The sequence below is a fragment of the Natator depressus genome, chromosome 1 (assembly GCF_965152275.1).
Source record: "Natator depressus isolate rNatDep1 chromosome 1, rNatDep2.hap1, whole genome shotgun sequence".
NCBI lineage: Eukaryota > Metazoa > Chordata > Testudines > Cheloniidae > Natator > Natator depressus.
Genome location: NC_134234.1, coordinates 232,261,024 through 232,287,731, shown reverse-complemented (window position 1 = coordinate 232,287,731; position 26,708 = coordinate 232,261,024). Strand labels below are relative to the sequence as shown.

Below are 26,708 nucleotides of genomic sequence, written 5' to 3'. Positions count from 1 at the left end.
ACGAATTGTGTTAGAAATAAGTCAGAGAGGGAATTCTGAATACACAGATGTGAAACTAGTGCTGGATGAACTCAGATGGTTTGGTGGCTTTGCCCTGGTAAGCATCCAGAAGTTCAGAGGCTAGCAAGTTTTCTAAACTTTCGCAAGCTTCACCCTTCCCCCTCCCTGTAACTATTCTCAAAGTTCCTGCTGCCCCCCTCACCCCCCATGCACCCTCTCCCTTTCCCTCTGTGTGTGTGTTTAATTACCTCTGAAGCTGGGACTAGATGACAGGGGATGAATCACTTTATAAATTGCTCTGTTCTGTTCACTCCCTCTGAAGTATCGAGCACTGGCCATAGTTGGAAGACAAGATATTGGGGTAGATGGATCATCGATCTGACCCATTTTGGTTATTCTTATGTACTTATTAAATTAATAATACACAGAAAAGCAGTTCAGAGTACTCATTCTGTATTTACACTGGTACAGCTGAGATCAGAATCCTCAGCTGTCAGCTGTATATATTAAACAAATTTTGCCCCAATTTCTATCCCATACAATTCCATTGACTTTAGTAAGGTTGGGGGTGTGGGGTGTGTAATTCAAGCCAATATTTAACCTTCTGGTTTCAAAATTTATTCATCTGATTTTACCCTGATTTTAGTGGATTTACATCTCTCTTCTTTCAGATCTCTTCACCTCACTAAAGAGATTATTTAGAAACCAAAATGTATTTTTATATTTTTATGCTATACACTTCTGCAGCCCAATAGTCTTATTGGTTACTACACTTACAGACCAAAATACATGGTCAATCAACATCTAAGTCTAATCTTATAATTGGTAAGTATTATTCTCCAATATTCTTAGTGCATGGAAAGTGCTTTGAACCAGTTATTTGTGAAAGAAAGGCCTGCAATTGCTAAGAATCACAGATTTAATAGGTTTCAGAGTAGCAGCCGTATTAGTCTGTAGCCACAAAAAGAAAAGGAGTACTTGTGGCACCTTAGAGACTAACAAATTTGAGCATAAGCTTTCGTGAGCTACAGCTCACTTCATCGGATGCATTCAGTGGAAAATACAGTGGGGAGATTTATATACACAGAGAACATGAAACAATGGGTGTTATCATACGCACTGTAACAAGAGTGATCAAGTAAGGTGAGCTATTACCAGCAGGAGAGCAGGAGGAGAGGGGGGGCTTTTGTAGTGATAATCAAGGATGGTGACAGCCCCCCAACCTGAAGCAAATACTCACCAGCAACCACACAGCACACAACAGAACCACTAACCCAGGAACCTATCCTTACCACAAAGCCCGTTGCCAACTGTGTCCACATATCTATTCAGGGGACACCATCATAAGGCCTAATCATATCAGCCACACTATCAGAGGCTCGTTCACCTGCACATCTACCAATGTGATATGTGCCATCATGTGCCAGCAATGCCCCTCTGCCATGTACACTGGTCAAACTGGACAGTCTCTACATAAAAGAATAAATGGACACAAATCAGACGTCAAGAGCTATAACATTCAAAAACCAGTCGGAGAACACTTCAATCTCTTTGGTCACTCGATTACAGACCTAAAAGTGGCAATTCTTCAACAAAAAAACTTCAAAAACAGACTCCAACGAGAGACTGCTGAATTGGAATTAATTTGCAAACTGGATACAATGAATTTAGGCTTGAATAAAGACTGGGAGTGGATGTGTCATTACACAAAGTAAAACTATTTCCCCATGTTTATTCTCCCTCCCCCCCCCCCCCCGCTGTTCCTCAGACGTTCTTGTCAACTGCTGGAAATGGCCCACCTTGATTATCACTACAAAAGGTTCCGCCCCCGCCCCACCCCCACTCTCCTGCTGGTAACAGCTCACCTTACCTGATAACTCTCATTACAGTGTGTATGGTAACACCCATTGTTTCATGTTCTCTGTGTATATAAATCTCCCCACTGTATTTTCCACTGAATGCATCCGATGAAGTGAGCTGTAGCTCACGAAAGCTTATGCTCAAATAAATTTGTTAGTCTCTAAGGTGCCACAAGTCCTCTTTTTCTTTTTAGAGATTTAATAGAAGGTCTTTCTCTTTAAATGCATTTATAACCATTGGTTTCAGAGTGACAGCCGTGTTAGTCTGTATTCGCAAAAAGAAAAGGAGTACTTGTGGCACCTTAGAGACTAACCAATTTATCTGAGCATAAGCTTTCATGACCTACAGCTCACTTCATGCATGCATCCGATGAAGTGAGCTGTAGCTCACGAAAGCTTATGCTCAAATAAATTGGTTAGTCTCTAAGGTGCCACAAGTACTCCTTTTCTTTTTATTTATAACTATTGAACATTTAAACAGAAAGCTCTTACAAGCTCAGCCTCCCAAGAGGTGGGCCTCAGTATCCCAGGATTACACATACCTAACATGCCTTATTACTGGTATCATATGGCTCCTTAATTTAATATTTCATTTTTTCAATCAACTTATTTCATGTAAAACATTCTTCCACTAAGAAAAAAAGTTTATAAAGATAAAAACAATTTACACTTGGTATAGTGTCTTATATCACAATGCGCGTTGCAGATTAATATTTCAATGATGCTTAATATAGGGATTCCTAGAGCTTTGGGGATGTTGAGCTTGTAAAACCTAAATTAGGATTGCTAGAAGATTAAGGAGGAAAATTGAACTACTGGTTTAGTTTGATGATGATCTCTTTGTGACGCACTCGGATACTACGGCCATAGGTGAGGTATAAAAAACTGATTAAAGAGAAAGATCTGAATTCTAAAAATGGCCCCTTTCATTACAGTGGGCCAAACCAAAACCCAATATTGAACCCTGCTTAGCTATGGGGTGTTCAAAATCCAGATCGCATTCTGAATTCTACAGTTTAGGCCCATTTCTGCATTTACCACATATTATGGCTTCATATCTATGTTGTATTCAAATACTGTACTGATTGTGAATGTGATTAATTGCCACAATTTTAGGAGTAACTACTTCACCACCTGCAGCTGTCGGGATTTTCACTAGAGGATTTATCATGAAAATATACAAATTAGGCATTGTTGCAGATACAAAACTTGCATTGATGATTTTGTTTACATTTTGCATCTTCACTCTTTTATGTATTGTACTCGGCTATGAGAATTGCAAGGCAGCAGGATTAACAGTGACCTATGATGGTTATGGAGACTCCTTGTTACACAGATAGTAAATGTCCCTGTGCTTCACTGGTAGGAGGAATATCATGCATATCCATCAGCTGAATGCCTCAGAGGGATATTTAAATTACTGTTACAACTAGAGCTGGCCCTGAACAGAGAAATTTGGATCCAGAAATGTAACGGGGTCCAAGCCTACCCAAAACACACAGTGGAGCTGAGTTCTGGTTTGGCCCTATCTTCCAGAAATGTAGAGTATGGATTTTTGAGTTTAATAGGCTGATGCTTTGTCTTTCAGGCCTGGATCCTGCAAATTACTCCATGTGAGCTCACTCCCCTGAGCAAGTCTCTGAATCTCACTTTTCCTACCTTGGAAAATGGGAGTCATAATAGTTGCATAACTCACAGAGGTGTCTGAGAGACCTAATTTGGCAAAGTGCCCTATAAGTGCAAAGATTATTAAGGACAGTTGGAGGCAGAGATGGGGATAAAACTTGCAAATTCTGGACTCATAGCCGTATGATTTCAAAAAAAGGACTATCACCAGCTTCTCCTTGAAAATGTGCACCTTTCTACTTTTGATCAAATTTGCCATGATTCCCGGAGAGTTATGCTAACTTGACAGCTAGAGAATTTAGTCCAAAAAGCTTTCCACAAATCCAACTCCCATTTAAGTCAATGGAAAACTTATGTTGACTTGACTTTGTGCAGAATTAGACAGGGTCCTAGAGCATGGACTGCCAATAATGAATATGCACTGCGGTCAAACGATGACTGATCTATAAATGTGGTATGACCTATTTCTGTTTTGAAATGGTCTTGGAATTGCGCAAATGTTTTAAATAGACCTTTTTAAAAATCGCCTGTTGTTCTGGTGCCTGCTAAGGTCCACGAGGAGCATCACATTTCGCCAATATTAATTTTAGAATTATTCCAAGAAAAGGATGTGATGATGCCTCACGGTTGGAATGAAACAAGTTATTTGCCTATTTTGCGCAACTCCCTGTAGGAACCCCATCAAGCACCATGAAAATTCATCATTTTCAGTTTGCAGCTTTGACTGCAAATGTGCCACTAACCAGTGGGATCCTGTCTGTGGAGACAATGGAATGACGTACATGTCAGCTTGTCTTGCTGAATGCAAGGCTTTGACAGGACAAGGAAAGAACATGGTAAGAGCCTTCCCCAGTATTCTGCAAAGAAATGTCTCCCGATAAACTTTTTTTTTAAAATGTACAATGCATGTCTCCACAGGTGAGGTTTCAGTCAGAGATGAGCACAACCTGCAGAACTGAGATCGATGTTCGGATGGCAGCACTTTAATAAAAAATAATATGAGTAATTAATAACACTTACATCATACTTTTATCAATAGATCTCAAAGTGTTTTACAAAGGAGGGCTGTATCACAATACCCATTTTACAGATGGGGAAGCTGAGGCACGAAGCAGTGAAATGACTTGCTCAAGGTCACCCAGGGGAGAGGCTTAGCCTGTTTGGAGTAGTTATGCTGTAAACCCCTTCAACAGCTTATTTTAGGGGCTTGAGTCAATGCCCTCTAATGTCAATGGGAATCTTTCCATTGTCTTTAATAGGCTGTGGATCATGCCCTAGAAGCAGCCATCAAATGTTTCTCCCTTTCTTCCTTTACTACTTTGGAATAGCTGACATCAATTTGTGTATATTTTTGACTATTTCAGTTCCTTTTTAATTTCCTTTCCCTGTCTCTTCATTAAACAAGGACAAACTGTTCTAAACAGGTATTATCAAGATTGATTTTGTTACTTAGATTGTGTATCTGCTTTAGATGTGTCGATCCAGCACTGCAATTGCTTGCAATTGATATGTATACACCGATTATGAGAGCTCTAAGAGAGAGAGTATTCTGGCTCTATTAGTTGTTTAGCTGCCACTCTATATACGCTGCAAACTGCCTTTTCAGTAGTGTGTGTGACTTCTGGATACCAAACATCCATTAATAATAAATGGGATCTAAAATAACCATATGGTAGAGATTCAGGAAAATAAGCATGTGCTCATATCTACCTGTATTCAGGACAGCACTGAAATCAATAGGACATAAACATGGGCTTAAGTGCTGTCCTGCACAGGAATGTTTTCCTGAATCAGGACCTTGGGAATTACATGCATAAAGTAATTCTGCATAGTATGCTGAAAAAGAACCACTCTGGTTTAATCAAATATGGGCATACAGCAGACTACATGAAAGCTTCTGTTGTCAGACAGGTCTAGTAATTGGTGCTTCAGTTTTTGGGTGCCCAATTTGAGACAGCTTAAAGGCACAAAATTTTCAAAGGGTCAGCGCTCAGTATTTTCTGAAAAATCAGGCTCCTTTAATGTGTCTACAGTTAGGCACCCACTTGAAAATTTAGGCCAAATTGCATGGTAGTAAATATTTTAAAAGTTTTCTAGCTTCCATATCAAAACTAAAATGATACAGGAATTTACTCCATTGACTTCAATGGAATGTAAGCACATGCTTTGTGCTTGAGGAGTTCTATACTAGGGAAACTTTCCTGATGTGAGGCCTTCTATATAGGGGTTTTGGTTGTGCCTCAAAATGTGCATAAGCATGAATATGAGCCAGGTTTTTGTAGGACAGAAGAAGATTTTAATGATTTTGAGTTATGATTATTTTATGATTTAATGCGTAAGGATACAAGTATTAACTATTTTTAATGTTACATATATATCTTATCCTTCAGTTAATTATCCAATTAAACTAAAATGTGTGACACAGAATTATTTCTTAATCTAGATTAGAGAGAATTTTGAGCATGCTCCAAACCATAACTAAGCAAAAGGACTTTCTTGCAACATTTGATGTATTTCAAACTCCAGCAGACTGAACCTGTTCTAATATTTTCACTCTGCTATTTTTGTACTAGTGCTTTTGAAATTTAATTTGACACCTTGATGCATTTGTTGCTTGTTTCATTACAGCTGGAATTCCAGCCCCCGTTTATTTTGGTACTTTGGTAGACAGAACTTGCTTAAAATAGGGAAGTAAAATCTGTGAGGGTCGAGGAGCTTGTAGGATATATGATTCTAATGTGTGGGTTTTTTCTCTTTTTTGTAAACATCTTGGAAATTTCACATGAAGATATGTATTAATAGTCATAGGTCATTACAGCTGCTTTTCTTACACATTTAAAAGTCAAGAAATGCTAAAGTGAAGGCTGCATTATCTATTGGAGTAAGTTGCTCTCCTCCACGGTTATTTTCAGAGGGGCCTTGATAATAACAATTAAGGACGATGTTATGGACTCACGCTCTGGCATAGACCTGGCCACTCAACTACTGGCCCTCTGCATAGGAAGCATGGACAGGTAAACGGGGCATTGCTGGAGCATGCCTCCATGTTTTACCTTAGAGACCAACAAATTTATTAGAGCATAAGCTTTTGTGGGCTACAGCCCACTTCATCGGATGCATTGAATTGAATGAAGTGAGCTGTAGCCCACGAAAGCTTATGCTCTAATAAATTTGTTAGACTCTAAGGTGCCACAAGTACTCCTGGTTTTTTGCGGATACAGACTAAAATGGCTGCTACTCTGAAACCTGTCTCTATGTTGGCAATTCTCAGCTGCCAGAAGAGCCACGTGGGAACCATGAGTATCTGGGCTTAAGTTAGAGCAGCCTTCTGGGTCTTCTAACACACACTGGGCACCAAATTAGTGTAAAGCCACATTTCCACCTGTTCCATCTCCCATCTTGTAGTGAAGTGAAGACTCACCAGCAAGATGCCTCCTGCTGGTTGTCTCGGGAATTAGCTCTTCACCAGCTTCGGAGCACCCTCTGCTGCCTGGTGTCTCGCCTGCCTCAGGCCCCCATGTCCCTCCCAGTGCCCCTTACCCTGGGGTTCTGCCCCAGTAGTACCCCCACTCTCTGGGTCTCCCCTCCCAGGGGAACCCCCAACCCTCTAAGCCCACCTTGCCTCAGTGGCTACTGCCAGTCATCATCTAGCCCCTGTTCACTGGGGCAGACTGCAGTGTAATGGCCACTCATCATTGGCAAGGGGGGTTTGGACCTGTTGCCTTTCCCTGCAAGCCAGTACTTCTCTAGGCCTTCCTGTCAGGCTGTAGCCTGGGAGGTCACCAGGCCTAAGCTCCCCAGCTCAGCCTGCCCCTTCCCCAGCACTGCTCTGTCCATGGTACCCTTTGCTCCCTCAGGCAGCTAGGTCCATCTCTCCCCAAAGCTAGAGAGACACTCCTTTGTCTCCTGCCCCCACAGCCCTTTTATCAGGGCCAGCTGGGCCCTGACTGGCATGGCTCCAGCTGTGGCTGCTTCTCCAATCAGTCTAGCTTGGCTGCTTCAAAAAACCCCTGTTCTCCAGGAGTGGGGCAGCCACCCCACTACACACTTCCTGTGTGGAGCATAGTTCTGCCAAACGCAAGATTCAGGTCCTAAGTTCTACTGTGTCTGATAAGAACACCACAGTTCAGCTAGTTCCTCAGTTGCTGCAAAGCAGCATAACTTCATTGACTTCAATGGGACTACTCTGATTTACACCAGCGAAGCATCTGTGCTGTAAAGAAAGAGCTGTGGACAGTCTTTTGTTTCTGATCTCTGTTCCCAGGTATACCTACAGAGGCCTAGCTGCAAGTATAAGGGCACCTTTCTATTTCTTAGCTTGCCTGTTTTTATGATGGTGAAGAAATATCACACAGGAGATTGCAGTCCCACAGAAAATGGGGGACAGAAAGGAGGAGCTACGAATATCGATGTTACCTCAAAGAACAATGACTGTTTTGCAGATTCCTCTGAAGAGGAGAAAGAAACCTATCTTTAGAAAAGAAGCATAAGTCCACTGTTATAAATATAAAGGGAAGGGTAAACACCTTAAAATCCCTCCTGGCCGGAGGAAAAACCCTTTCACCTGTAAAGGGTTAAGAAGCTAGGATAACCCCGCTGGCACCTGACCAAAATGACCAACGAGGAGACAAGATACTTTCAAAAGCTGGGAGGAGGGAGAAGAACAAAGGGTCTATGTCTGTCTGTGTGATGCTTTTGCCGGGGACAGAACAGGAATGGAGTCTTAGAACTTAGTAAGTAATCTAGCTAGATATGCGTTAGATTATGATTTCTTTAAATGGCTGAGAAAATAAGCTGTGCTGAATAGAAAGAATATTCCTGACTGTGTGTCTTTTTTGTAACTTAAGGTTTTGCCTAGAGGGATTCTCTATGTTTTGAATCTAATTACCCTGTAAGGTATTTACCATCCTCATTTTACAGAGGTGATTCTTTTTACTGTTTCTTCTATTAAAATGTTTCTTTTCAAGAACTGAATGTTTTTTTCATTGTTCTAAGATCCAAGGGTTTGGGTCTGTGGTCACCTATGCAAATTGGTGAGGATTTTTACCAAACCTTCCCCAGGAAGTGGGGTGCAAAGGTTGGGAGGATTTTGGGGGGAAAGACGTTTCCAAACAATGTTTTCCCAATAAACCCAGATAAACATTTGGTGGTGGCAGTGGAAGTCCAAGGGCAAAGGGTAAAATAGTTTGTACCTTGGGGAAGTTTTAACCTAAGCTGGTAAAAGTAAGCTTAGGAGGTTTTCATGCAGGTCCCCACATCTGTACCCTAGAGTTCAGAGTGGGGAAGGAACCTTGACATCCACCTTGTACTAATCAAGGTGTGATCATGTGCGGTGTTGAGCACTCTGGCCACCATCCAGCAAAGCACTTAGGTGTGTGCTTCACTGTCAGGGCATGAGTCGTCCCACTGAACTCGACGGGACTATTTATGCGATGGTGGAGTGGTGTTTAAAAAACCAAAAGTGAGTAAACGTTTCAACTAAACCCCATATTCTCCAAAGGAGAAATGGGTAAACTCTGTCTACCTGTGACTGCACTACTATATGCATGTGCTTTAAAGTGGTGAACATGCTTAAGTGCTTTTGCTGGATCAGGGCCAGACCTGCCACCGCTTTGGAAGATCAAGTTTCAAGAGAGTTGGTCTGAGTCTAATCTAATTTACACTGAGGTAACTTCAGTGGAATTACACTTGATTTAAATCAGTGTAGGAAAGAACATCAGAATGTTGCGCAATCCACATCCTCCTGTACAGTCAGGACATGAAAGGGGTAATAAAAGCAGACAGAAAATGGAAGAGAGCAACAAGAGTGGCTTAGGATTACACTATCCAGGTGAACTTTGTGACACCTGAAAACAAGCAGAATATGTGTAATGTGAACAGATTCATGCTGTTAAGAATTAGAGAAGGAAACCATGTTTTACATTATGAAGTGTAACTGTTAACGATTTTTATTTGGCTTTGTAGGGAGAGTTCTACCAGAGTGGGTCAAACATCCATTATTGTGGGAACTATTTTTGGATCATTGTCTTAGGAGCTGCATTTGTTTTTAAAACTTCCTGGCAGACATAGCACACGGCAATCAGAACATGTAAATATCGAAATGTTCAGATTTGGTCTTGGAGCTCCACGTCTGACCCAAACCCCACTCCTCTCCTGACATAGTGCTTTATCTTCAGCAAAACAGAACCTACTGTGAAAGGTAAAATAAGAGTGTGCAAACAGTGCTCTTGTTTTGTTAAAAATACTTTATTAATATATAAACAAAACATCGTGCAGCATACATTCATTGATCAGCAGGAATCAACATATTTTAATTTATCACCCCAAAAAGTAAAATGAATTGCATGTAAACCAAGCTCAGTTCAAGCCACTATGTTCAGATTCATGTAACAGGGCCTGAGATGCCTCTCATTTGCAGGGTGTAAATCAGGGGTAACTCGAGAGAAGTCAATGCAATAGCACCAATGTAAGCCTGAGAAGAATGATTTTGAATCCCTGAAAGTTCAAGGGTGTTTGAATCTGGGATTTTGATTCAGGCCCATCTCTAATGCTGACATACTTAGTGCTGATGTAGTTTATATTCCAACACACAAAACAGCCTGTTTTCTTCTATCTGATTGTAGCCTGAAGTCAAACAACCCTTTATAAAAGTACCCCAAAGTAGGAACATGTTGGTTTAATTCTGTGAGCAGCAAAACTGGGGCAATTCTTCTGTCCAGGACCAGAATTTGAGGAGCTCTCATACCAGTGACCTGCACATGTGCCATGTCATGGGTGCTTCCTGTGCTTTTGTTTACAGCCAGACTGGTGGGGGTGTTGGTGGAAGCACAGGACCAAAGGCTCTTTGAGTATGGGGAGCCACCTGTTATTTCTTCCATGTCGGGGAAACAGAGAGAGCTCATTTTTTAGACGTGTTGAGCTTCCTTCCATTTTCTATAAACCATAGCCCAAGGTATGGAAGAGATTATTCCAATCCAGTCGTGCGTGGTTCTCACGGCTCCTCGGGCTGGACATAGAGCCTGGGGAGCATAGGATTTAATCCTAGAATAGAGCGAGACTTAGTCTACAGTACAAAGTTTTGCCAGCATAGCTATGGTGGCTAAGAAGACACCTGCTGTAGATGTGAGTACTCAAACAGAAGAATGCTTCCTCTGGCTTAGCTACTGTTGTTCAGGGAGGTGGTATAGCTATGCCAGCAGAAGAACTCCTGTCAGCCTACACTGCATCTCCGTTAGGGGGCTCTGTCAGCAAAGGCTCTGAAGTGTAGACAATCCCTAAGCATATGACACAACATGCTGCAACAGCGGTGACAAATTACCCCAATTGTTCTTATTAGTAATATTCATTCTCTTTGAAAAGTCACAGAGCAGTCTTTGTCAGGGGGACATCACACTTCACGTAGTGATGCTTTATTTAAAGAGATATTTTGGTAATAAATGGTAGGTGTGTTTGTTATTAAGGCTCTCTCTTCTCTGGCATGTCATCGAAGCTCTATTTGAGGGCTTTTAGCACTTTATTTAATGGCCTTTTTTGGCACTTTATTGGGGGATGACGAATATATATACTGCAGTCTTTCAATTATTACAAACTTACATTGATAAAGTTCTAAAAAAAAATTTAAAAAAATCAAAGAAATGTAGCTCCAGTGTCTGCCACCTCATTGCACAGGATCAGCATAATTACACTAATGACGAGAAAAGGTTTGATTCAATACTGAAAGGTACTTTAAAACTAATACAGTATAGTCTCTCTTCTGCAGTCTATTTTGACTGGTTAATGTTTGAGCCAAATCCTGAAGTTGTCATGAAGTGTTTGAGGTCAAGGTGGTTTTTGCCTGAATGACGACTGAGGGACCAACTCTACAATCTTTATTCATGTCCTCATTCGTACGAATGTGCCCATTGAACTCAGGAAGAACAATTGACTATATAAGGATTATTTGATTTAATAAGGATTGCAGGACTAGAATTTATATAGATCAGGTTCAAAAACAGGCAAGAGTTGTTGTGAATTTTTTTATTGTAAATTTCCCATCTGTTTTTTAATTAAAATTTTGAAATTGGAAACATTTCAACCAGCCTTACAATTTTTTAAAAAACAAAATTATCATTTTTCCTGCTTTTTTGGAGGGAGGTGAGGGGTTAAAACTTGAAAAATTTCCATCGCAATTCCAAAAAGCTGTAGACTTCAGTATTTGTACCTATGCTCTACTTGTAAAACCTCCACTTGAGCATTCAGAGTTAGAAAATGCCTGTGTCCTTTTCACATACATGTTTCTTCATTTGCCTCCAAAGCTTTGGCACAAGGAAAATTTTCATTTTTACTGACAGTAGTTGATCCCTTCCTGGATGGTACTTCTGTACTTTTCAAATCTATCAGCTCATTGCTCTCTGGTCTGAATCGTTTTATTATTAAAATGAAGAGAATTATATATAAGAAACAACATCCTGCCCTCAGTCCTGCAATGAGTCCAAGATAGACATTTCTAGAAAAAAAATGAAAACATGAATGTTTGTATCATTGATACTTGAGATAGAGTCAGGGTCCAAACACCCCCCTAAATAGAGAACGGGGGATTTAAAGCCCAAAGAATAAGCAATTGAAGCTACTGATTGTATACCATGTTATTGTGCATAAAAAATATGTCAAGGAAGGATTTTAATAAAAGCTTGTAATGTTCTAAACTCAATCATTCTGACATATGTATGCAGACTATGGTTATGAATTTATGTAATCCGTGTATTTAGAGAACTGGGCTCACAAACTTTGGCTCCACCTCACAGCGGACAGGTCTACACTGAAAATGCTGCATTGGTGTAGCTGCACCTGCGCCGCTCTAGCGCTTAAGTGTGGACTCTTCTCCTGTCGGTGTAGTTAATCCACCTCCCTGAAAGGCAGCAGCTATGTTGACAGAAGCTCTCCTGTCGACATAGTGCTATCTACACAGGGGGTTAGGTCGATATAACTAGGCCGCTGAGTGATATAGTTCTACTGATATAGGTCTGTAGTGTAGATCTGAGCTAATAGATACCTCCCATTCCCAAACCACTTGTTTACACCAAATCAGACTCAAATAACACTCTATTGTACAACTCAGGAAAAGACAATGACAGACCATTAAACTTAATGAAAAGATATTGAGACAACTGGTGATTTTCCCACTTTGGATATCTATAGTGACTGAAGGAAAAGAAAATGCAGACCTTTTAAAATGAAAGGGATTTGAAGTGAAAAGCATCCAGAAATTGACTGACAGCCAGTGGGAGAGAAGCTATCCATGAAAAGCTAGATCCCCTCTATTGTTGGGGGGGGGGTTATGCTGGGAAATTGTTCAAAGACAATGGGTATCTTGTATTAGAAAAGGGAATTTATCTAATATGTAAGTGTAAAGCCTGAGGTTGCACCATTATGTTTATTTTCTGTGTAACTTGTATGGGTTTGCTTTCCCTTACTATTTCATCTTTGAATCTGTGGTTTTTCTATTAAAGAAATCTTTTGTTTATTTTTACCTGAACTATGTCTCTGTTGAGCAAGCTGTGTGGAGGCTAAAGAAAGCTGCTTTCTGGGGGAGGGGGTGGTGGTCTGGTTTCACATATTTGGGGGTGATGAACCAGAGGGGAAAAATCCAAGTGTCTAATAGTTAAGAACTTGGGGAGACAGATTTGGGAAGACTTGGGACCAGAAGGGCTGTTGGGGTCACCCTGCAAGGAATAACTAGGCAGGTGGAAGCCAGGATGAGACCTTATTCTTGTGGTCTGGTTACTACCCTGGTGTCAGGGCTCTGAGCTATAGCAGCAGAGCATTAAGGCACCCAAGGTTATAGGGCAGGTGGTGACAGAACTCCTTACCGGTCTCGGTGATCCCCAAAATGTCAGTACTTACCAGGCCTGACTGGAATTTGAGTGTAAGATGTAAAATATGCATTTATGAAAAGCTGCTTAGACTCTCTGAATCCTGCTAAATCACAAACACAACACTAAGAGCTAGGGTCTGGGATATGTTAGGACTCCTCCTCTGCACAGTTCTGGTGGTGCAAAGAGGCCATAAACTGTTTGATAATTTCCATCAGAGAAAGGGCTCCCTGCTGGGGGTAAAGGTGCTGCATTTGGCACCCTCCAACCAGCTTGGGGAGTATGTCAGGGTAGGGAGAGGGTGTAACAGAGCAGAGCTCTATCTGCAATGCCAATCTTCTACTGATGCGGGGTGGTTAATGGATCATACATTAATCACACATCTTAGTTCTGCTAGGCCTATCCTCTATTGACATAGGGTCCATCAGTGGCACAACTTAGAGCTGCCTGGCATGGGGACTTGAGGCAGCACTGTGATGCCCCCCTTTCTCCTGGACTGAGTGGATTTTTGGCACAGGAGAGAATCAACTTGAAAACACCCGCTTTGTTCTTCAGTCCTGTTTTCTATATCTGAGCCAAAGCACGTCATAGCCACACTAAAGAGCCAAGTTAGAAAAGAACAGTTTATCCAGGGAGCATTTACTCTACTTGTATAATGACAGGTTTCAGAGTAGCAGCTGTGTTAGTCTGTATCCGCAAAAAGAAAAGGAGGACTTGTGGCACCTTTGTTAGTCTCTAAGGTGCCACAAGTCCTCCTTTTCTTTCTACTTGTATAGAAGCAGCCACCTTAGAAAAGTGTTAGCCGTTTAACCAGTCCAAGGCACAGTTGAGTGGTAGAGAAAACCCTAAAGTAAATTGTAGACACTCATTTTGCCAACCCCTAACACACAAAGCACTCCACTGAAGTCAATTTCCCATTGCCATAATATCAGTGTTCCTCAGTGTTCTAAGGATTAAATTAACAACTATTAAAAATGCAACCTTTGGTAACAAGACCTTTAGGCATAAAGAAGAGACCTTCTGCAATTTCATATGTTAGAACTAATCAAAAGAACATTGTTCCTCAGGCCTAGCTTTGATTAAGTTTAGATGCTTTGAGATTGTCTGATCAATTTTGTGACTTTCTTTTTTGCCCCTGAGACTTAGTGCTAGTTGAAAAATGGTTTTTTTTCTGAAGAAAGTTTTGACTTTTCATCAAAAAAGTAAAATTCAAAACCTAGAAGTTGAGGTTTTCAGCCCAAAACCCAAAATATATTTGGCTGAAAACTGATAGGAATAGCCCAACATACAGTTTACGGCTGAAAACTTTTATTTTAGAATGGTTTGTTTTCTGACACAAATTTGAAAATTTTCAAAGATGGTACAAATAATTTTCATGAACAGTTTTGTTTAACCAAAAACCCAGTTGTCCATCCCCCTCCCCCAAAAAACAAATCAACAGAAAATTTAGTATAACTAGTAGAAAACTTCATTTAAACTCTGAAGCTGCAGCTGACTGAAGAACAGGAGACAGGAGCTATTCTGAATACCCTACAGTCAACGCTGCTTGGTAAGCCAAATTCTTTTCCCTGTTGTTTTTAGCCTTTATTCTTAATTTCATCTCACCTGAATGCTTTCGTGTCATACACTCTGCAAGACCCTGATCCTCCACACCTCTTTGTTCCCCATTTCAAGCAGGTCTGATCTATCAAAGCTCCAAAATAAATAGGCGCTGGAAGTCCACCTGCAAAGAAAATAAATTAGTAGAATGAGCGTAACATTATAACAATAACAGCGCTTAGTTTATAGTGGAGGAAGGAGCCCCTTAACAAATGGTTAGAACAGGAGCATGTGAACTCAGGACTCCTGGATTCTGTTCCCACCTCTGCTAGCCTCATGACCTTAGGCAATTTGATCAGCCTCCATGTTTGCCCAGCTGTAAAACGGTAATTTCCTACTTCCCAGCCTTGTTGTCAACTTAATTAATGCATGTAAAGTGGTTTAAATTCTTTGGATGGAGTCTTCTGTAGACTGGACAAGCATTATTATTACTCCCACATAAGAAAAAGAAAGGTAATGATTCCAGTGATTCCACTTTTTCAGTTTTTTGCCTCTCTCTCAAAAAAAGTTTAAATGTCCTCTTCTTCACATTCTCTTGAGCATCAGTCTGTTCCTGGTTTTCATTTGTGTGTCACAATTCATCACAGATTCTAATCCAATGTACATCACTATATCCATTAAAGCTGTGTAATTAAATAGATCAGTGCTAGAGCTCAGCTGAGCAAAACACTTAGTTACTTAACTTTAAGCATGTGCTTAAGTCTCACTGGGTATGCCTACACAAGACAAACCCATGCTACTGTGTCTCAGAGCCCATACCTATGGTCTTGGTGCATGGGTTTGGGGCTGAGAGGCTAAAAACAGTAGTGTATACGTTCCGGCTTGGGCTAAAGCCCAGGTTCCAAGACCTTCCTCTTATCAGGTTTCAGAGCTCAGGCTCTAGCCCAAGTGGGAATGTCTACACTGCAATCTTTAGCCCTGCAGGCCAAGTCCCAATTGACCTCCATTCTGAGACTCGGCATTATGGGAGTTTTTTTGCAGTGTAGACATACCCATTGACTTCAGGCACTTATGCATGTGCTTTGCTGAACTGGGGTCTAAACCATTTCTTGACCGACTGCCAAACACTTCCATTTTCAAAACAAAAATCAATCACAATTTACAATGATCAGTGTTCAGCTTTGTTAGGAAAAATTCTTTTACAAAAATATGAAAATGGCCCAGTGAGAGCTCATTGGGAAATGGATTCCTGCAACGGTCAGATAAGGCAGGGATGGGAGCAGAGGGAGATCTTTGTGACAGTAAGGGGGAGGAGGAGGGCGACGGAGCATGTGGAAGCTGTGGGGACGTGCCCAATGGTGGTTGTAGGAGAGAGAGTACTTGGAGATGCAGCCCTAAAGGAGCTGGGTAATGTTATCCCATTTTAAAGTCTGAAACACCAAATCATAATCCTCAGGTGCCTGCCTACATGAATAAAACAAAAAACCTCTGCAGTTCAATCCCCTCCTTTTCCCTGACTCTTTCATTACATAGGTTGTTTAACTAGACAAATATATTACATATTCATGTGCTAGGACATACCTATGAAGCATATTGAGGTGGAACATATTCAATACACTCTACAAATTTCACAAAATCAAATTTTTGGAAGGGTTTGGGGGTTTGTTTGGTTTTTTTGGTTCTTACATAGAACAAGGACATTACACCAAGTCATCTCAGGTCCATTGTGTTCTATTTAAATCCTAAGAGGAATAAAGAAGAATAGGAAAAAACCAAAAATTTTACCTAGTATCCTTCCACACAAGGCGTCAATGCCAACCGCAAATGATTTCAAGTCTGGTGAAACAGATCTAAAAAGTAGGCGATCACATTAATTTTATATTCACAGGAAGAGCACTTAAGATAATACAGTTTTGCCAGCCTCTACACTGAGCATGTCCATATATGCTCCATTGTAACAAGTGCTACACAACTTTATTTTACATAGCAAATTGCATACAAGCTATAATGGAAAACACTCCTCAAAGGTTTCATTTAAGATGCTGCTTCTGCACTCATTGATCTACATAGGCGTAGGAGCAGGCTTTCAGACAATCAGGTGTATGGTGTAAAAATATATGTGAAGACATCATACGAGGAAAGAACAGTAAACATTCTATCATAATACTATTAAGGACCTGATCCGGCCAGACACTTAGCCCTGAGTCCTCCTCAATGGGACAACTCATCCAGTTAAAGTTAACACACAAACGTAAAGGTGTTACTGTCTCAGGGCCTGAGGCATAGCAAGGGCATGGAGAGAGCATTTCAGATGACATTTGAAAAGGGCTGGAAAGTTGCTGAGGCAGACACAGAAAGGCCATTTGAGATGACTGTAATTGTGGTGAACATCACAGCTGAAAATGGCAAGATTGTGGGCTGATACAAATTGGAAGAAGTAAGGAAGGGAATAGACACAAAGCCTTTAATTCTAACCGGGCATGGAGCCATGAGTACAACGGTGTTGCATGCCAGCACAACTGTAGAAATAAATGGGACCGATTCTCATTTACACTAAGGCCTGGTCTGCCTACAGTTTTTGTAGTGTTACAAATGTCAGCTAGGGTTATGTGATTATTTTTACCAATGAAGTTATACTGGTGCACCCCTTGGTGCAGACACAGTTATACAGGTATGAAGGTGCCTTACACCAGTATTGCTTATTCCTTTTCCTGTATGGGAAGCATCCATACTGGAAGGGGAAGGGTGTACCACTTTAACTATATTGGTGCAGTGGCCTTACGGTGGTGTTTACCCAAGCAGTGTAAGATGGCTTTAGTGTAACTGGGAGTTAGGCCCAAGTAAGTTTAAGTATCAAGTCTTCTGCACTCAAAAGTATTAAATCTCACACCCTTTAAGGGCCAGATCCTTTACTCTCAGATGGTGAAAGGCCTGGATGTGTGTGAGGAGACATGGGCTTCAATGTGATCTTCAACATGCCAATGAGGCTCTTGATTACATACTGCTGCCTTTTGCCTTCCTCTTGCTACTAGGCAAGAGTAATTTAATGACTGTGTAGCATACAAATGACTGGGTCCTGCTGTCCTGCCAATAATTTTTTACCCTAGCTTGTACATGCAACACTCTTCACAGGAACATTTCCATAAAAGATGTATTTTAACAGTGAAATAACTAACTCGATGTAGCTAGTCACAGTAAATCACAGGTGGGGGAGGGCTGACCTCAGTTAGCTAGTGTGATAGATAGGGCAATTTCCTGTAACATCCTTGAAAAATCTTCTTGCATTAGGCTTAAGTTTCTTTGGAGTCCCTTGTATTAAATGCAAAGTTTATGTGTTATGGTGGGATTTTATGTAACTTCTCTAATGGGGAGATTTGGCCAGTGTAAAAGCTGGAAACAGTTATGAGCTTCAAAGAGCTAGTTTAAACAATGTGGCAGACAAGAAGAAACTTTTGGGCTAAACAAAGTTAAGAGCATTTCCTAGGAAATCCCTGGTGGGAACTGAATGCAAATTCTCAACTCCGGACACAACCTTTTGAAGCTATGCCTCGAGGAGAGAACCATTGTCTGCTGATCACATGTTATTTGAGGACAAGATCAAAGGCCCAAGAAGTATAAAAGGAAGGCTGCACTATTCAAGGTGGTGAGCTAAAGCTGTTATTAACTTGTAACCACACAAAAATGCCTTGGTGGGATTTGAAGAACTGACCATCTACCAGAGCCCTTGTTGGAGTTGGGGGTGATCTCTAGTAAGGTGATTAGCATGTAGGGGTTTTTTTATTGTTTTAAATAATTTTTCTCTGTAATGCTTTCACCTTAAGAATAAATGTGCTCTCTTAGAAAGAGCTGTGTGGCAACCGATAACTGTAGGAAATTACAACTGTTGATAACCTCTGAGGAGAAAGCAAAAAACAAATGCCAGCCTGTTTAGGCAGTCTGGCTTGCTGAGAAACTCCGTTTAGGAAGGGAACTGTGCAGTCTCGAAGAATTCCAGTCAGACAGGAGAGAGACATGGGTTTCTGCCCAAGATAGGTGACAGCTGAGGAGCTGGAAGCCTAGAATGAGTACCCTGGTTGGACCATGCTGAGGGAATACAGGTGCAGTTGCCGTGAACTATCACAGCTACATCAAGGGAAAACCTACCTGTGCCTCAGCTCCACTAGGATTTAACAGCGAGATAATTAGTTTGAATTAGCTATCTCAGTGTAAAAACATACCTTTCTAGGAAGTGACATCATAACCAATCCATCAGGTGAATTAAAGCAAGTCAACAGAAAACAGAAGGCAGTTTCAAACTGGTTCCTAAAACGAATGGGGAGCCAGTGGAATACATCATAATTACAGCAGTTTAGCTGTAACAGATTCTAATCCACACAGATAGTGAGAACTGCTGCATTGAAAATCAATACAAATGAAGCAGCAATAAGTGGTGCTGTGCACCGATAATTTAAAATTATAATCTGTGTTTATGAATGAACAGAAACAGACTTTGGTAAGTAAGGCAAACAGTTTTAGTTTTACTTTTATGTTTAAAGGGCAGTGGTAATTGAGTTTTTTGTTTTGTTTTTTATACCAGTCAATTTTCATTGGTGCTGGAACTATTCATTTAGTTCCAGTTTTAGATAAAACAGGAGATCTGATATTTCAGGGTGTGTACTGAAGTAAATCAAGTATACCGAAAACCACAAATATAACTGTAAAAGAGCAATACAGACCAGAGATTCTAATCTCAGATGCACAGCACTTTGCCTTATGTAAACCACTTTATAAAGGTGAGTTCTTTCTCAGAAAACTCTATGTGAAGTAGGTATTATATCCATTTTACAAATGGCTTAACTTGGGTACAGAGAAATTAAGTGACTTTGCTAAGGTCATGCACAGAGTCAGAAAAGGAATCCATTGCTCTGACTACTGAATAATCCCCCCTTCCTTCTCCCTGCCCCCCATCCATAATTAAGTGGAGAGGGTCGTCAGAACAAGGCCAATCCAATCCATCACATAAGTCCCAAATACAGTTTAAGTGAGACAAATGATGGCTTGGCCTTTTGCTGGCCCTTTGCACAGGGGTGGGTTTTGTAGGAAGTGCAGAAACACCCACTGCCTCTCTGAGATTAGAATTTCATTCTTCAAAGCAGAAATGAAGTGACAGAATGGTACATTAATACTTTGTTTCTGTTTGCCCAAAACTTTATGGTCAAGGTTAAGGTAAAGTATTTTACCTAAACATAATCATGTATGTAGGAGTGCCTCCTAAAGCTAAAATAAGTGCACATGTGCTCAGTAGTGCCAAAAAATAGGGAAATGTTTTAGTGCAGCTTTCTCTTTGGCACTGTCCCAGAACTGCAGAGAAATTGCCACTCTCAAGCCCTTCAACTTGCACACAGCTGCAGTTGTGAAACACCTGAAAGAGAAAGATGAGATGACTCACTTACTTCATGAGCACTCATAGATTTCCAAGCATCTAGACTTTCGATGGTAGTTAAGAATACAGTGTATTTCATATGGGAATAGCGGACCCCTAAATGCTTTGCAGACTTTGGGCCAGCTTACCCTGTATGCGTCTGCTGCTTTGCATTGCTCCAGTGACACAAACCAGCTGTGAATCCAGTTTAGGCAGCCATGCTATTACTGTACTGGGGTATGAAATTCTGTGGTTAGCTTAAAGATGGGTTAAAATTCAAGTTCAAGGTTGTTCATGTATAAGATTTGGAGGCCATCTAAAGTACATAAATAAGTATAGATTACTAAGGGCCTAAATATTCAAATGTGGGGACCTAAATCTATATTTAGGGACCTAAATAAAAGTGGCCTGTGTGGTGATGTAACAGGTTTCACTCACCACTAGGGAGCCTCCTCCTGGCTGTTTAGGGGATTAGCTCCTTCCAGGTTTGACACCCCTTTCCTCACACCATGGCCCTTCCCTCTCTTTTTGGGACCCAGGGTACTCCCTCCAGCCAGGTCACGATAGCCTTCCCCTTCCTGGGTATCAAAGTCCCCCCTAAACAACTGTCCCATGAAGTCTTTGGCTCTACTGCCCAATCTAAACCACTTTGCTCAGTGGCTGGTAGGGGAACCCAGGCCCACACAATACTCCAGGCTCCAGTCCAGAGACCCTATGTCCAGCAACTGTGGTCTGCTTACACCCAGATCCGGTTGCTGTTTCCCCTGAACTCCTTCCTACTTTTCTGCTCTTATCTTCTGGCCTGTCCCCTGACTGGGTTTATCAATCCAAATTCCTTCCTCCCAGGGAGTGTCAGCAGATTACTTAACACACTCCCATCTCCCAGGCAGTGACTACAGATTACTTCCCTTGCAGCCCCTTTCTGCTGCCAGCTTCTGGCTTTTACCAGCCCCATCTATTCCTTCTCAGCTAGACTAACTTTTCAATCCCTGGTTTTTCCCTGAGTGCAGCCTATCAGGTTAATGGACCTCACTTAACCTGCTCTACCTTGAGCAGGGTGGACACCCAATTGTAGGTGGCCATTGAAGTCAGTAGAAGTTGTGGGTGCTCAACACTTCTGAAACCCAGGACTCTTATTTAGGTGCCTAGGAATATGGATTTAGATGCTACCATGTTGGAAAGTATTGCCTTATATTTGATCATTGTTAGGTGATGTCATGGAAACCCTGTTGAGTTTATCAAAGTTTTCTTCTCACTTTCACTACTTCCAAGAACAATTTACCAGTTAAGATTTTCAGAACAATACAAGGATATAATTTCAATGGTGATGCTGAGCTAAATTCCCTGCTCTACTTTGAAAATCCTAGCCATACATTTTAGTTGAGGCACTTAACCTTACATTGCTTATTTTACAACTATGTTGACCATACTCATAAAAGGTAGGACTCAGGTTTGTGACCTTATTGTGATCTGAGTTAAGTGATATATAACTTGGGTTTAATTGGTAAGCTCCTTTGTAAATGCTAATGTAGACATGCAATTTTTCCAAGATGTAAACTTCATTATTTACCTGAGGCAATATATGCCAACTGTACCAGTGTGATGTAAAAGGGCCTTCTTACTTGAAAGTTGCATATTTATCTCAAATTCCTTTTAAACTGATACAAACACTTGCATAGACACTCTTATTTCAGTTTTGTATATTACTTAGTTTGGTTTATTTTAAATTGCTTCCTAATTAATGTAAACTAAACTGAACTAAAACGGAGAATGTACATATCTTTTTGTGCCCAATTTAATTGAATAGATCTAGAATCATACCTTAACTTCCTCATGTGGACAATCCCTAAGTGCAAATGAATGTCAGACCCTAAACTAGGATCTTTCTATCTCACATATTGTCCTCAGTAATAAAGATTCTGCAAGCCAGATTAAACCATTATAAACATTGGAGCAAATTCATTGTCTTTTATGTATTTGCGCCGGTATGACTGATTAGAATATAGCTAATAATTCTGCTAATAATGCACAAAATTCTATAGAATCCTCTTACTCAGTGTTGCCCCTGTGAGCTTACAGGAACAAAGGCAGTAAAAAATTATTTTTGTCACTGAAGTATTCAGCATTCTATCCACCTACATCTGAGTAATAGATTTGCTGAGAAATATATTTTTACAGTCACTTTCCCGAGTAAGAAAACATTGTTTAGAAAAAACAAATTCTAAATTTAAAAAAAACTTTAAAGCAAAGTAAATCTAAAAGTGAGTCTAGGTTATTGAATTCCAATGGGATTTGGGTGCCTGACTCCCCTGGGTTCCTCTGAAAGTGGAGCGAGGCATTTAGTGCCCTTAGGCTCCCTTGAAATTCCCAGCTGGATGCTTTTGTGCTTTCTCCGTTCACTAGTTCAGAGGTAAAATGGTAGAGAATGGGTATCTATCTCTACATGGTTGCTTAAGCATAAAATAAGCAACAGAAATCCATCCATATAAATAATTATTATTTGCATTCTTTTAATTTATATCTATCGACCTACTTACCATATTCTTTCCAGTCCCAATCGATGATTTACACCCAGCAAAGCATGCGGTCATATAAGTGATTCCATTGTCCCCACACACAGGATCCCATTGATTTAATACACAGCTGCAGTCAGAATTGCAGCTGGCAATTAAGTTGGTTTTTGGGAAGGAAGATTGTTTTACTCTGGAGAGATTACAAGTAGAATCTTAACTGATCAAATAAAACAATTCCTTATTAGAAAAATAAACATAGACAACACATGAATGACCAAGCACAGAGAAATGAGGTGGAGTAAAGCGGTCTCCATTGGCAACCTGCATTCAGTGGAGCATGAAGAACTGATAGATAGTAATTGCATGTAGAATGTCGGCTAAATTGATCTAAGCCAAGGTTCTCTTGGTTTTATCATAAAACGTTAAGAATTTTGCTGGATTGTAGCTTCAAATTGCAAGCCATGTCTGACTAGCTATCTTTGGTGGGATCATCAGTGACAAGGATGACATGAACAGACACAAAATGGGATTGCTAATAGATTTAGTGGAAGATTCAGCCCGGGGGGGGGGGGGAATCACACATGAAATCGCTGCCACCTTCAGACTAACTCTATCCTTCCTCCCTCCACATTGTCCAACTACCCCTGCAAATGCGAAGTAGTGGTCTAAACCCCTACATGCTTGTTATAGCTCCAGTTATTTGGTCAGAGTAGCAGTAGCAATGCTGCTCCTTGGTCTGTTGGATACATGTGTGTGAGGCCTGGTTTACGCTAGACAATTAGGTGGGTTTAACTACATCAGTCGGGGAGGGGAGGGGGTGTGTGAAAAATCCACACCTCTGACCAGTGTCGTTAAACTGACCTAAGTCCCTATGTAGACAGAGCTAGGTCAATGCAAGAATTCTTCCATCAACCTAGTTACGCCAATGGGTGAATCCCTCCATTCAGCAAATGGAGTGTCGACTCTAAAGCTCTCCAGCTGGGCAGCTGCAGTGGCACAGCTGTGCTGCAGTAGTGTTAAGTGTAGACAAGCACTGACTCATGAGTACTGCTCTCATCTGAAGTCTTCTACTCAGCAGCAACCCTGCAACACTGGTCAGGCTGGACTCCTGTTGCCTTATTCAGATCTCACATTGGTTTCACCCCAAAATAACACCATTGACCTCTGTGGGGTTACTCCTGATTTATGCTGGTGCAAGTGAGATCGAGGGACCAATTTAAGATCTTGCTGACGAGAACCAAGATTTTCATACATGACTAGTGATTGGGTTTGTTTTGGTGTCCAACTTGAGATGCATGAACACATTTTCCAAAAGTGCTGTGCACCCATCCTCTGAAAATCAGATGCTTTTAAGGTGTCTGACATCAGACACCCAAAGATTCAGGCACCCCAAACCACAAATCGCTTTTGAAAAGCTTGGCCTGGGTTCCCAATTTAAAACCATGCCATTGAAGGAAAAACAATCACCCCCCCACCCCCAAAATTTTCGAATGAAAAAGTATTTTAGTTGTGTTTTCCCCTGAGTTATGATATTGCTCATCTCACAGTTAAGAATATTAATGTGGCTGCAGAGTGCCGAGACGGCTGAAATAATCTGTGAATCACAAGGTCTCTTTTTCACTTCAGCAGAAAGGTCCCATGATGTGGGAAATCCCCCAGTAGTGAGTTGTTGGGTTATGGAGAAGCTATTTGACCTACTTATTCATCTTTGGGGTACCCCCAATTTTGGGAGCAATCAAAATCAGTCATTTTAATCCTCCGGCATCATCTCTAATTCAACAGGCAGCCTGATTGCCAGGGACTGAACTTGGCCACAGTAGTCTCCACTGAACAAAACTCTGAGATCCTCTTGTAACTAAACTCCAAGTCACGCTGGCCTGGTTACAGAGAACATTGGTGACCGGTTTGACAAAAGGGTTGGGAACGTTTAGGTGAATATAGGCTGCTTCAAGAAAAATGGACTGAGTTTTGATTAAACCTGGACTGGAAACCAGGCAAAGCCTAGTGGGTAGAGCAGGGTGAAATTTTTCACACAAAATGTTTTTGGGGGAGAGGGGGGAGGGTAAAAATGCATATTCAGTGACAGTGAAACTATCTCCTAATTCACGTTTATTTAGCTGAATTGTTTGTTAGGGAAAAAAACAAAAAAATTCTGAAAAAAAAAAGAAAACAATTTGTTTCGACATTTTTCAAACGAAACATTTTAATTCTTCAGCTTGAATCAACTTTTCATTTCAAAGTTTCCTTTAATTTTATTTTTAAATGGCCAAAATCCAAACAAACCATTTCATTCGACCCAATTTTTTTTTAACTTTCAATTCACTGAAAAGTATGAAAATGTTGGTTTTCAGTCTGACCTGAAGCATTTTTTCCAACTTTTTGAAACTGCCACTGAACCAAAAATTATGTTATTTGCCCAACTCTCTTTCCTTTTGAATGTCTGTTTGAATTAGACTGTGAACTCAACACAAAATTCTGGGAGTTTGAATCTCCACTGCCATGCACCTTAGGTAGACATTTACACCTCTGTAAATTGGGTGTAAAATGCTACCAATTCCAATGTCTCCACTGATGTCTGCCCATGATAGTGCTTTGCATCCACTATGCCCAGGGATAAATGTCTATACAAAGTGCAAAGCAATGATGAATCTGATCTGGATTGTGCAAATTCCCATGAGCTGAAAGTGAAGCAAGGTCCGCAGAGCCATTTGCAAATTGACACCACCAAGTTCAATACATCTCTAACACTGAGCATCCAAATATCCTGAAGCATCTCCTCTGACTACTAACAGGTTTCAGAGTAGCAGCCGTGTTAGTCTGTATCCACAAAAAGAAAAGGAGGACTTGTGGCACCTTAGAGACTAACAAATTTATTTGAGCATAAGCTTTCGTGAGCTACAGCTCACTTCATCGGATGCATTCAGTGAAAAATACAGTGGGGAGATTTATATACACAGAGAACATGAAACAATGGGTGTTACGATACACACTGTAACGAGAGTGATCATTTAAGGTGAGCTATTACCAGCAGGAGAGCCGGGGGGGTGGGGAGGCACGTAGGGGAAACCTTTTGTAGTAATAATCAAGGTGGGCCATTTCCAGCAGTTCACAAGAACGTCTGAGGAACAGTGGGGGATGGGGGGTTGGCTGATGTGATTAGGCCCTATGATGGTGTCCCCTGAATAGATATGTGGACACAGTTGGCAACGGGCTTTGTTGCAAGGATAGGTTCCTGGGTTAGTGGTTCTGTTGTGTGGTGTGTGGTTGCTGGTGAGTATTTGCACAAAGCCCCCCAACCTGTGTCCCCCAACCTGAAGCAAATACTCACCATTGCCAACTGTGTCCACTTAGCTATTCAGGGGACAGCATCATAGGGCCTAATCTCATCAGCCACACTATCAGAGGCTCGTCCACCTGCACATCTACCAATGTGATATATGCCATCATGTGCCAGCAATGCCCCTCTGCCATGTACATTGGCCAAACTGGACAGTCTCTACGTAAAAGAATAAATGGACTCAAATCAGACGTCAAGAATTATAACGTTCAAAAACCAGTCGGAGGACACTTCAATCTCTTTGGTCCTAAAAGTTGCAATTCTTCAACAAAAAAAACTTCAAAAACAGACTCCAACGAGAGACTGCTGAATTGGAATTAATTTGCAAACTGGCTACAATAAACTTAGTCTTGAATAAAGACTGGGAGTGGATGGGTCATTACACAAAGTAAAACTATTTCCCCTTGTTTATTCCCCCCCCCACCCCCGGCTGTTCCTCAGACGTTCTTGTCAACTGCTGGAAATGGCATACCTTGATTATCACTATAAAAGATTTCTCCCCCACCCTGCTCTCCTGCTGGTAATAGCTCACCTTACCTGATCAGTCTCGTTACAGTGTGAATGGTAATACTCATTGTTTCA

The 26,708-nt window shown here is 41.0% G+C and overlaps 1 protein-coding gene across 1 annotated transcript in view; it reads right to left on the bottom strand.

The window, feature by feature from the left end:
• Nucleotides 1-9,762: 9,762 nt before the first annotated feature.
• Nucleotides 9,763-26,708, bottom strand: part of LOC141976780 (solute carrier organic anion transporter family member 1C1-like) — a 52,973-nt gene continuing 36,027 nt past the window's right edge. The window contains exons 12-16 of the mRNA XM_074937946.1: nt 22,814-22,979; nt 20,095-20,276; nt 16,661-16,725; nt 14,942-15,059; nt 9,763-11,970 (exon numbers count right to left, since the gene is read on the bottom strand). Coding sequence (XP_074794047.1) covers nt 11,748-11,970; nt 14,942-15,059; nt 16,661-16,725; nt 20,095-20,276; nt 22,814-22,979 — 754 coding nt within the window. The 3' untranslated portion in view covers nt 9,763-11,747. The remainder of the gene's footprint in view (nt 11,971-14,941; nt 15,060-16,660; nt 16,726-20,094; nt 20,277-22,813; nt 22,980-26,708) is intronic.